We start from the raw sequence: 12,471 nt of genomic DNA, 5'->3' as shown, positions 1-12,471 counted from the left end.
CAGCGCTGCGGGGAGCAGGTGCCGGGGAGCAGGTGTGGAGGCCAGCCAGGTATAGAACGTGTCTGTGGGGAAGGGCAGAGTGCCAGCCCTATCACCACACCTCTCTCCCTGGGACTGTAGTCATTAATCTACCTGAGTGGGGCAATTTTAGGATTTGAGGCCTGAACATGGTGACAACTAAGAGAAAACTGAGGGAACGGCAGGTCCTCTGAGGTTAGAGAGGGACGGTCCCTTCCCATGACCACCATTCCGCTGCCCACCAGTTCCAGGCAACGACAGACCCATGAACAGGCAATTGGGCCGTAAGACGCACACTAGACAGGCTCATAAGACACAAAGAAAAGGGGTCAGGGAGTTGGATGTTGCCTGAAAGAGTAACTAGAGCTGACAGGTGGGGCCCTTCCTTATCCACAAGAACAGCTGCTCTGGCCGGGGAGAGGGAAACCCAGAGAGGGGCCCGGACAGAATGGAGCTCATTGACCCCACGGAAACAACTGTGCCTTGCCCCAGACTCAGCTGACGGGCCCCGAGGTGGGAGGTGGGAGCCGTGTCCACTTTGCAAGCCCTCACAGAACTAGTCAGCTGTTGGAGCAGGACAGCTGCCCCCTGGACAGTGGGAGGGGAGGGCGTGGACCAAGGGGCAGGGGTAGGGGGTGAGGACAGACGCGCCTGGCACGGTGAAGGGGGAGAGCAGTAAACCCCCCAGGCCCCAGGAACAAATCTAACAAAGACTGAGCAAAACCCTCATGGAGAAAACAGATACAAATTCTTACATAGGGACCAAAAAAGAAGACCCCGTACATGGACGTGCCAAGGTAATGGTCAGGAAGGTATTGGGTTAAAAAGATGTTGGTTCTCCCCCAGATGAATCTGGAAATTCGACACGATTCCAACTAACCCAACAGTGTTGTGTTTTTCCTTTCTGGAGTTGGGTGAGCTGATCATAAAATTTATATGGGAAGAAAAAGGGCCAAGAAGAGCCACGTGATGTGAAGAAGGAAAAGAAGGGATACCAATTTGGCCTGAGAGGTACTACTCTGGCCAATCTGGTAATATGGGAATTAAAACTGTGGCAAAATGTAAGAATCGACGCAGTGACTAAGGAACAGAATAGAGAGCATAGAAACAGACCTAAGGATATACGGTGCAGAGGAGAAATTTCTGGTCAGAGGAGAAATTTCTGGTCAGAGGAGAAGGGACATACAGGATCAGAAATAGAACTGGGACAGTTGGCCATCTATGAGGGAAAGATAATATTTGATTCTCTGGTACACCAACTACAAAAATAAATTCCAGTGGCATTAGAGACCTGAATGTGGAAAGTAAAACTATGAAATATAGGACATGATCTTTAGGAATTTGGGATGATAGAGAATTATTTGTTCTATAGATTTTTACAAATCTTTTTGTTAGGGTAATTTTCAAAATTATACAAAAATAGAGATAAGAGTATAATGAACCCCTATGTGTCAATCACCCAGCTTCAGTAATAATTAAAAACTTTTAAATAACAAAAGACACCACAGAGTGAAAGACAGTCCCCCACAGACTGGGAGAAGAGATTTGCAATCCACATAACTGAAAAAGATTCAGTATCAATCATAAATAAAGTAATGTTATGATCAGTAAGAAAAGGACACACACACCCCCCCCCCACAGAAAAGTGAACGGAAGATATGGGCAGGTCATTTCCTGAAGAGGAAACATGAGTGGTCCATAAATGTGAAAAGCTACTTATCCACATTAGCTCATGGGAAAGTGCAAATATATCCAGAAAGAGCTCTCATTTCACACCCCTCAGAAGCAGAAATTCATGGAGTATTGGACACAATTGTTTTAGAGGGCAATTTGGCAATATCTGGTAAAGCTGGAAACACACATTTCCTTTGGAACTCGGCAATTCTACTTCTAGGTGTGACTCTAGTGGAATTCTCACAGATGTGCACAGGGAGACATGTATGAGGATGTCCCTTCATGGTTTTTGTAATAACAACAACAAAAACTGGAAACAACTTCAATGTCTACCTACAGGAGAACAGAAATGCAAACGTAATCAAAGTGGAGTACTATACAGCAGATAAAATGAATGCACTAACTCATGTAACAACAGGGATATGTTTCAAAAATGTGATGTTAAAAAAAAATGTGATGTTAGGGTAAAACCAAGTGGCAAAAGAATATAGGTCAAATCATACCAGGTATGTAAAAATGCAGGACACGTGAGCAATAGGATATATTCTTGTGGGTACATACCTACGTATGCCCATGTAGTAAAAGTAAAAACATAGATGGGAGAGACAGGACTCCAGAGGAATAGCTCCCTCTAAGGGAGAAGGGACAGGAAATGATAGGTGTGGGGAGGGGATTATAGCAGTGTCTCTAATGTATTATCTCTTTAAAAAAAAAAAAATGAGGAAAACTAGGGACTTCTGTGGCGGTCCAGTGATTGAGACTCTTCGCTTCCACTGCAGGGGGCATGGGTTCGAGCCCGGGTCAGGAAACTAAGAGCCTGCATGCTGCACAGTGCGGCCAATAAATAAATAAACAAACAAAAATTTAAAAATGAAGAAAGCTAAAGGAAATATGGCAAAATGTTAACACTGTCTAATCTTGGTGGTGAGTACATGGATGAATTCTGTTACACTACAGAATTGCTGTCCTCTGCATCTTTTTTTATTCTCCATATCTATCATTTAATAATGGAACATACATTGGTCCCCTTCACCTCTACCCTTTTTCTCTGGACCTCTCTAAGTCTCTTCCATCTTTTGCCCTCTCTTTCCCCCCCAACCTCCCACAAGTTTCTGGCCCCCCAGAAGTAAAGGCTGTGCGTCCTGGCAGTTAGGGGGCATGGTGCCAGGAGGCAGGCCTCTTGCTTCTAGCTGTCCCCTGGGGGCGGGCATCCTCTTTTCTGTCCTCAGTCTCTCCTTGGGTATCCAGCGCTGGGCTCTTTCTGCCCCCTCTCCTTTCTCTGGCTCCCATAGTGCTTTGTGTCAAGGATGAGGCTGGCATCAGGGGAGGGGGAACAGGGCCAGGGAAACTATGTACATGGATGTGACCTTGCTATGCCCGCCCCCCCAAGGCAGTCCAGGGGAGCAGAGCCTGTCCCCTGAGCCACAGACACAGAAGGATCTACCAAAACTCTGTCTCTCTTCTCCTGTACCCAGGGTGGCCTCTTCCCTCCCCTTCTTCATCCCCATCTCTCTCTTGGTGAGGAGATTCTGAAAACAAGGGAAGGGAATGGAAACCTCATCCTCAGAATGCTTGGAGGGCCTGGAATGGTGGGATTGGGGATATATATCTGTCAGTACCACTGAAGGTAAGTCCATGTCAAGTATGACAAAACAGATGCCTTTAAACTTCTCTGTGTTTAATTCAGCTGATGAGTATTTATTCTATTTGAATCTGATAATACAAATGTCAAACAAAAAATATGGGCGTGATTCTTTTTTTTTTGGCCGCACCGTGGAACATGTGGGAGTTCCCCGACCAGGGATCTAACCCACGCCCCTTGCAGTGGAAGTACAGAATCTTAACCACTGGACTGCCAGGGAAGCCCCTAGGCATGGTGCTTTTTAAAGAGCTACATTTTGAACATGTCTCCATCCTTGGGAGATAAGTGGTTATCTACACAAAAATCTACCTACAGATTTACCATTGGAGTTAGAATCATGCTCGAGAACGTGGTTGTATGTTTGGGTCACAAAACCCAATTAATTAATGAATTGAATAGGGCAGCTGTCAGACCAAATGATACTATTATTTAATAGACAGACAATATAGGGTGGTAGTTAGGCAAGTGGAGCTATGTGGTCTGGATTCAAATCCCAGCTGCTCTACTGCCAGTGTGGAATCCTAGGCAAATAAGTCATTAACCGCTCTGTGCCTCTGTATACTTCTCTATGAAAGGGGAGCTAATTTGTTTGCATGAAAGGCATTAATAGTTAGATGTTAGAACAGTGCCTGGTATAGAAAACACGCTGAGTGAATGGTAGCACTCTTTTTTATGATGTACCCACACCTCGTATTCATTCCTCACTTGCCATTTACAAAGTATGTCATTCACTTGGTCCTCACAGTTTTCCCGAGTGTTCTCTTCTCTAGACAGATGAGTAAACTGAGGTTCAGAGATGGCCTCGGTGACAATCAGAAAAGGGTGATAGAAGACTGTCAGTCGAGATGGAGGAGTTTGCACATCAGACCTAAGAGGATGCCAATTCCAGCTGGGCCACGTTGGCGCTCCAGGAGGCACCCTGGATGGAGAGCTTTGAAGGTTCAATGTGGGAGCGGTCACATTAGCTGGGAGAGCCATTCCTTTCCTTGGTCAACAAACTTATTTAATGTTCATACGTGCGGGCATTCAAAATGCGTCAATGAAAATGACAGTCCTGCCCCCAGTGTATGGTCAGTAGGAATAAACAGGAAATGACAATAGAGATAAATGGTCTGCCAGGGGAAGTGACTGGCACCTTGGGAGTCCGGGGCACCCGGCCAGCAAGTGGCCTGGGTGTGTGCGTGCAGCTTCTCAGAGGAGGCCTCCTGGAACACAGAGCCAGGGAAGGGGGGGGACTGCAGGGGGAGACTCAGGAGGGAAGGGAAGGCGGGGCTGCGCTGGGGCAGAGGATGGGCAGAATGTGACGAACAGGTCGTGGGGAGACCGGCTGCAGGAAGGGGATGGCGAGGAAGAGCACGAGTAAAGACAGGAGACCAAACAGAGCACGGCGAATTCGGGAAATGTTTGGTGCATGCGAGACAAGACGTGGGCCGGAAACAATGCTTGGGGGAGTCTTGGACGTTCCACTTGGCTGGTTTCACCAGCAGAAGGAGGGAAACTAGCATCTTTTGGGGTGATGGGGTGATGATCCGAGGTTTCCACCAAGGTGGGTCTGAAGACCCGATGAGACCAGGAATTTGACGTCTCTGGCAGGAGTGAGGGCAGTGGTTAAGCTTGGAGGGGGTGGGGGATGGGGCAGGAGAAACGTGGCCAGGGGTCCAGGAGAGAGAGTGAGGCTGCTGTGGGGATGGGCAGGAGGGAAAAGTTCCCCCCACGTCAGCTCCTCGAGCTTACCTCCTTGTGGAGACAGAATAGGGACAAGGAGATATCCAAGAGGGAGGGAAGTGCGGTTATACACTCCCAAAGGAACTGGGTAAATGTAAGAAATTTATTTTGTAAATAAATAAACATATACGCAATTAAAAACATGCATAGGCACTGATAAACAGGAAGTGGTTATCCTAAGGGATGGAATATAAGGTGTTTTGATTTTCTCCTGTGTGCTTTTCTGTGTTTTCTACGTTCTACTGAGAATGTGTAACCCCTAAAGTCGATAAAGGACAGAATAAATGTTATTTACACACAAGAGGAGTCTTCAGTATAGAGTCAGATGTCACCAAGAGGTCAGATGTCACCTGGAAGAGTGAGGAACTAGAGGGGCTTCGGGATGTGGCTGTGAGAGGGGGCAGGTGGCCTGGAGAGGGAGGTTCTGCTGGGGCGAAGGGCAGAGTCTATGGGCAAGCGTTAAAAACCTAGTGGAAACACAGATGACAAAGGAAAATATTTGCAGCCCCTATGCAGAGAAAGGTCAAATCTTCCTAAAATATAAATAGCTCCTAGAATTTTATAAGGAAAAAACACAAAAGCCCAGTATAAAAATGAGCAAAGAATATGAAGTGCTCACAGAAAATGAAATGAAAGGAAAACATGAATATTTGCTCAGCTTCAAATGCAAAAAAAGAAATGCAAATTACAAGGACAGTCAGAAACCATTTTTCTTCTATCACATTATAAATATGCAAAAGTTTGACGATACGCTGCCTTGATGGGGAAATAGACACTCTTATATTGCTAGTGGGAGCGTAAATTGGGATTACCTTTATGGGGGGGAATTTAGTATGTATCTGAATTACTGATGTATATACTCTTTAGCTCAATATCCCACTTTCAGAAATGTATCCTATAGAAATATTTCCACTATATGAGATGACATATGTGCAGTGTTATTCACTCTAGCATTGCTTATAGTAGTAAAAGATTGGAAACAACTCAATAAAGAGCTCATAAATAAATGTCGAGACTTCGCTGCAGTGGAATACTCTGCAGCTATAACAAATCATAAGGAAGCTCTCTGTATACTAATAGAAAAATATCTCCAAGGTATGTATATCCCCTTTCTACCCTCTAGCAACCACCTGTTTGTCCTCTGTATCTATACATCTGTTTCTGTTTTGTTATGCTTGTTCATTTGTTTTATTGTTTACATTCCACGTATAAGTGAACTCATGCAGTGTTTGTCTTTCTCTGTGTGACTTGTTGCACTTAGCGTAATACCCTCTAAGTTCATCCATGTTGTCGCAAATGGCCAGATTTCATTCTTTTTTGTGACTCAGTAATATTCCACTGTGTGTGTGTGTGTATACACATACACACACACACACATATATATATATATACACACACACACATATATATATATCACATCTTCTTTATCCATTCATTTATTGATTGGCACTTGGGTTGCTTTTAATTACTTTTTAAAATAAACTATTTATTTTCAAATAGTTTTAAATTTACAGAAAATTGTGAAGATAGCCCAGAGAATTTCTGTATATCCACAGCCAATTTCCCCTGTAATTAATATCATATCTTAGTACAGTATATTTGTTACAATTAAGGAACCAATATGGATACAATAATATTACCTAAAACCCACACTTACTGAGATTTCCTTAGTTTTTACTTAATGTCCCTTTTTCTGTTCCAGGATCCCACCCAGAACACCGCATTACACTTAATTGTCTTACCTCCTTAGGCTCCTCTTGGCTGTGACAGTTTCTCAGACTTTCCTTGTTTTTGATGACCTTGACAGTTTTGAGGCGTATTGGTCAGGAGTTTTGTATAATGTCCCTCAAGTGGGATTTGTCTGATGTTTTTCTTATGATTAGACTGGAGTTTGGGGTTTTGGGGAAGGAAACCACAGAAGTAAAATGCCATTCTCATCACATCATACCAAGGGTATATTCTATCCACATGGTTTATCTCTCTTGTGTTAACCTTGATCACCTGCCTGAAGTCGTGTTTGTCAGGTTTCTCTACTTTTTCTTTTTTTTGGCCACACCGCGCAGCTTGTAGGACCTTAGTTCCCTGACCAGGGATTGGACTCGGTCCCTCAGCTTTCACTGCTTGTGGAGTCCTAAGCACTGGACCACCAGGCAATTCCCAGGTTTCTCTGTCTTGAAGCTACTCTTTTCTCTCGATTTCCACACTGTCCTCTTTGGAAGGAAGTCACTATGTGCTACCCACACTTAAGGGGAGAGGAATTACACTCCACCTTTGACATACTCTCATCGTGCTTTTTGTTTTTGCTACTTTTTTTCTTAGCATTTCCGTACTTTCTGGCACTACAAGACGCTCCAGGTTCATCCCGTATATTTCTTGCCCCAGTCCTAGATTCAGACATTTCCTTCTCATTTTTCTTGTGATGAGAACTTTTAAGATCTACAGCCTTAGCAACTTTCAAATATGCAAAACAGTATTATTAACTATAGTCACTGTGCCACATACATTACATCCCCATGACTTCTTTTGTTGTTGTTGTTTTTGGCCACACCACGCAGCTTGTGGGATTTTAGTTCCTTGAGCAGGGATTGAACCCAGGCCCATGGCAGTGGAAGCGCGAAATTCTAACCACTGGACTGCCAGGGAATTCCCCCCATGACTTATCACTGGAAGTTTGTTCCTTTTGACCACTTTCACATATTCCACTCAGCCCTCACCACCACCTCTGGCAACCACCAATCTGTCCTCTGTATCTATGAGTTGTTCTTTTAAATTAATTAATTAATTAATTATTTTTGGCTGCGTTGGGTCTTCGTTGCTGCACGCGGGCTTTCTCTAGTTGTGGCGAGCGGGCGCTACTCTTCATTTGTGGTGCAAGGGCTTCTCATTGCGGTGGCTCGTCTTGTTGCAGAGCACGGGCTCTAGGCGCGTGGGTTTCAGTAGTTCGGGCACGTGGGCTCAGTAGTTGTAGCTCGCAGGCTCTAGAGCGCAGGCTTAGTAGTTGTGGCGCACGGGCTTCGTTGCTCTGCGGCATGTGGGAGCTTCCCGGACCAGGGCTCGAACCCGTGTCCCCTGCATTGGCAGGCGGATTCTTAACCACTGGGCCACCAGGGAAGTCCTATGAGTTGTTTTTAAATTATTAAAAAAATTTTTTTAGATTCCACTTGTGAGATCATAGAGTGTTTGTCTTTCTCTGTCTGAGTTATTTCATTTAGCATAGCGCCCTCAGGGTCCATCCATCTTGTTGCAAATGGCAAGATTTCTAGCACATTTTGACCCCACTTTCTCAGAGACCAGAGGACGAAGCTCTGGAGCTATGTATTCTAAGGGACCTCCGTTCCCTGATGTGGCCTCGTCTTTGCAGTGCAGTTGGAGGGTGTAGAGAGGGGTCTAAAGGAAACGGGGGCAGCTGCTGTGGGGAGTGGCAGTGAGTCATCCAGAGGTGAGCTCTAGATTACCATGTGACCTCAGTCAAGGGCACCTAGGTTGTGTTGTGCACGGTGCAGGCAGCATGGTCTAGGGCCCTTCCCCAGCAGAACCCCACCTCTGTGAACAGAGGAAATGCCGCATGCTGAGGACCAGAAGAGCAGAGCAGAAAATGTGGTTACACACCACTGGGAGACGGCAAGGACGTCACGAGAAAGGTCTCCCAGGCATTAGGCTGGGGAAGGAGGCAAGTGAAGTTGAACGAGATTGAGTCGGAAGGGGCTGGTGAGGGTGTGTGTGCAGAGAGCAGACTTGACAGGCAGGAGCAGGGAGCAGCCAGGCCTGGCTGTAGCTGGGGGGAACTTTTGTTTTAGCGTTTGGATGTGGAGGAATGTGATGTAGGCATGTTTGCATACATGGTGGATGCATGCATGAAGTAGATATGTTTATTAAGTGTATGCTAGTTCATCTCACTTTTCCAATACAGGGCAGTCACGTGCTAAAATCCTGGGATGCCCCTCACATCGTAATCTGGGTGAATGATGCCCCTTTTAGTTGTTCAGAGCACAAACTATACATGGGGCTCTGCTAAGTGTGGTGACGGTATAAGCAGAAAGGGTAGGGGGATCCAGATATAGTTTTTTTTTTCTTAAGATTTTATTTTTATTCATTTATTTATTTATTTTGGCTGCGCAGGATCTTATTTTGGCACGCGGGACCTTTTAGTGGCAGCGTGCAGACTTCTTAGTTGCGGCATGCGGACTCCCAGTTGCGGCATGCATGCAGGATCTAGTTCCCCGACCAGGGATCGAACCCGGGCCCCCTGCATTGGGAGCGCGGAGTGTTACCCACCGGCCCACCAGGGAAGTCCCCAGATATAGTTTTTGGACGTCAGAGAAGCCATTTAAGCCTAAACCGTTTTGTGATCTAAGCCTGGCCACGATGCTTGCCCTTGAACAGGTCTCAGTAATAATGATCGTGAGGGAACAGAGGAACGGAATGACTTAGGCAAGAGAAGTAAGAATGGCAGAGATAATAAATCAGTTGTAGACTCCCAGTTCTGGTTCAGGGGTAGAGATTAGCCTGAAGCACTCAACCACCAGCTCCACTGGAACTTAAGAGATGGTGATGTTGACCTTTTCTGGCCCTTGTGACTTCAGTCAACTGAAGCTTGGCCTCTGTTGACTTTTGCCCAAATTCCATGCTGAATTCTCCTCTGCTCAAGCCCCGTCATGAATATGCATGTACCCTTAGTTTAGAACGTCCCCAGTGTGGCTGTTGGGGACACACTGCTTTGGGAAAGATCTCCAGGGTCCTCCTTACTCGCTGCAAGTAATAAATCGTCCCTTCTCCTGCTCTTTGGCTTGGTTGTGTCTTCTGGTTCGACACCCAACAAGAGGGGAACCCAATTTTTAGGTAACAGTAATGAGTTTACCATCTGTGGGAAGCACAGTACTTCACCCTCATAACCTCAGTCGTCCATACAGCAGCCCTCTGAGACAGGCACAGTCACCCCCATTTTTTTTTGGCCGAGCCATACGGCTTGTGGGATATCTCAGTTCCCCGGCCAGGGCTTGAACCTGGGCCATGGTAGTGAAAGCCCAGAATCCTAACCTCTAGGCCACCAGTGAACTCCCTGTCACCCCCAACTGACAGATGAGAAAAAGGAAACTCTGTTAGAGAAATAAAATAATTTGCCCAAGGCCATCCAGCCAGAAGTTGGCAGCATCTTCCGCTAGGGCAAGGGACAAGGATGGGGTGGGGTCAGCATCTTGCTGGGCTCCCCAGAACCAACTGGGCACTGCTGGGTTCTCTCAAAACTCAAAGGACCTGCTAGTTTTCTGGCCTCTCCCAAAGGATCCATGACCCACCCAGGGACCTTTGCTCCTTCGCTGCTCTGAGGAGAAAAGGTGGTGGTAGAAAATTAGGGTGGAGGAATCAGTCTTAAGACCCTCATTAACAGAGTGTGACCTTCTCTCTCAGACAAGACTGCAGAGGGGAGAGGATGGGAGAAGAGAGTGGCAGGGCAGGAAATGATTCCTCGGGAGGTGGTGGGGGAGGCAATGGAGTGACAGTGATGGGCAGTTGTCACAGAGGAGGCAGGGGGCAGGGCTAGTGCAGGGAATCAGTCACCAGACCCAGGAAGGCTGGAAGCCCCCCACGCCCCCAAGCATAAGAGGAATGGGCGTGTTTAGTGCAAATAGAAGGAAGTCTTGGAGTCCTTACTGCAGGAGGAAACGAAGCTAGCTACGCTGGGAAGCTGAAAGTACACAGACCCAGGACGGATCCCAATTCTTTTGGGGTTTAGATTTATTCGACACTAATCTAAGGGAATTTGGAAGCGGTCTGTATGCAAGAGGCTGAAAAGCTCGCAGGCACAGTTCCCCAGAGCGGGAAGCCACGGAGCGATCTGGAAGGACAGGAGAAGTGCAGTTGGGGGACACTGCTGGTGGTCTCAGTTTTCGCACTGCAGCAGGAGGCTGGGGGCTGGAAACAGGGGGCATCTGAGGCAGAGACTCCAAGGTCAAGGACTGGTGAACCAAGGATCCCTCCACCCTTCCGGTGAGGACCATAGCCTGGCAGTCAGCAGTTTTTTAACAGTAAGAATGATTTGAATCTGAACACCTTTAAGGCAGGAATGAACTCACCCACGGCCACTGTCCCCCACCCCTCCCAGCCACACATCTAAGAGGGCCAGTTCCTTTCTATGACTGGCTGACTCCTGCCGGTGCAGGATTTTTGACTTTTGCTAGACCAGCAGTGTCACCTTTGGAGACTCCAGTTTGAGGAAGGAGATGGGAGGGGCGGTTCTGGGTCCTGCGGCTCAGCCCTCCCGTCGGATGCTGCTCTGGGTACCGCGCTGTGTACAGTTCACAGACAGGGACTCTTATGCCTTTAGCATCCCAGCCGCTGCCCATAAATGACACCAGCGCCCTCTAGCTTCTGTGACAACCACACATTTCCAAATGCTCCCTGGATAGGGGGTGGTATCACCCCAACTGAGAGCTCCTGGGTGTCCCCTCTTTGGTACTGAGGAAATGACTTACACCCCTGCCAGTCTTTTTCTGGCATAGAAACACAAGAGACACAGAAGCCAGTGGCATGTGTTGTTCATTATAATAATGCCCTTGAGTGGGGGGGAGAAGGGAGGAGCCATGAAACAGGCCAGCGTTGAGTAGGGTAGGAAACGTGGACAGTCTCCCCAGCCGGGGACACCGCAGAAGTGTCACTTAATGTTTAGTGAAATGTACTCAGAGAGGGAGGGAGACTGTGGGGGAAAAACTCTTTGCGCTGGGAGGGTGGGCCTGGAGGTCCTGCTGCTGGAATAAGCACGGCATCTCGGCCGTTCCATCAGCAGAGACCGCAGAGTTGAGCGCCACAAGGAGCACCCCGGCCCCCAGGCCAGAACCCGGCGGGGTGGTGGTGGGGCGGGGCGGGGCAGGGGGCGGGGCCGATGGCGGTAGGAAGCCAGGGTCCCGCAGTGACTAACCCCACATGGTTATCTGCAGCCACTGTGGGGCAAGAAGAACATCAGAGGATGGGTGAGGTGGTGGTGGGGCATGACGTCTGGGGAAAGGGAAGGGCCAGTGGAGCCGCGGGGGTGGGGGTGGGTGCCTGAGTACTGGCTGAGTAAGGCTGGGTACATCCTTTCCATGTACCTGGTTCAGGTTCAAGCAAATCTGGCCAGTATTGTTAGGGTCCATGGTTAGAAAGTACGCTGTTTCAAGGAGGAGACAAGGGAGAAGGGTTGGGAGCTGAGTCAGTGGTCTGCAAGACCCCTTCCCGACTAGGGAGGATGTCAGAAAGGGTGTAAGAAGCCGTTCCTTCCCTCTTCCCAGCCGAACCCCCAGCCCAGCAGGGAATTAATGGTAAGGACTCCTACAGCCTTGCTCTGAACCAGGGCCTGTTCTGAGTGCTCTCCAAATACTATCTCATTTAATCTCCGCCTCCATTCTATGCAGGCTGTACTGTTATCTATATTTATAGGT

General features: G+C 47.5%; 1 protein-coding gene across 1 annotated transcript in view; it reads right to left on the bottom strand.

Annotated features, from left to right (window-relative positions):
• Positions 1-7,389: 7,389 nt before the first annotated feature.
• The window catches only part of CAPN11 (calpain 11), an 18,741-nt gene continuing 13,659 nt past the window's right edge, over positions 7,390-12,471 (bottom strand). The window contains exons 20-21 of the mRNA XM_004267531.4: positions 12,142-12,200; positions 7,390-11,994 (exon numbers count right to left, since the gene is read on the bottom strand). Coding sequence (XP_004267579.1) covers positions 11,968-11,994; positions 12,142-12,200 — 86 coding nt within the window. The 3' untranslated portion in view covers positions 7,390-11,967. The remainder of the gene's footprint in view (positions 11,995-12,141; positions 12,201-12,471) is intronic.

This window comes from Orcinus orca, chromosome 10 (genome assembly GCF_937001465.1).
Source record: "Orcinus orca chromosome 10, mOrcOrc1.1, whole genome shotgun sequence".
NCBI lineage: Eukaryota > Metazoa > Chordata > Mammalia > Artiodactyla > Delphinidae > Orcinus > Orcinus orca.
Note: the sequence above shows the minus strand (reverse complement) of the source record. Positions and strands in the feature narration are given on the sequence as shown.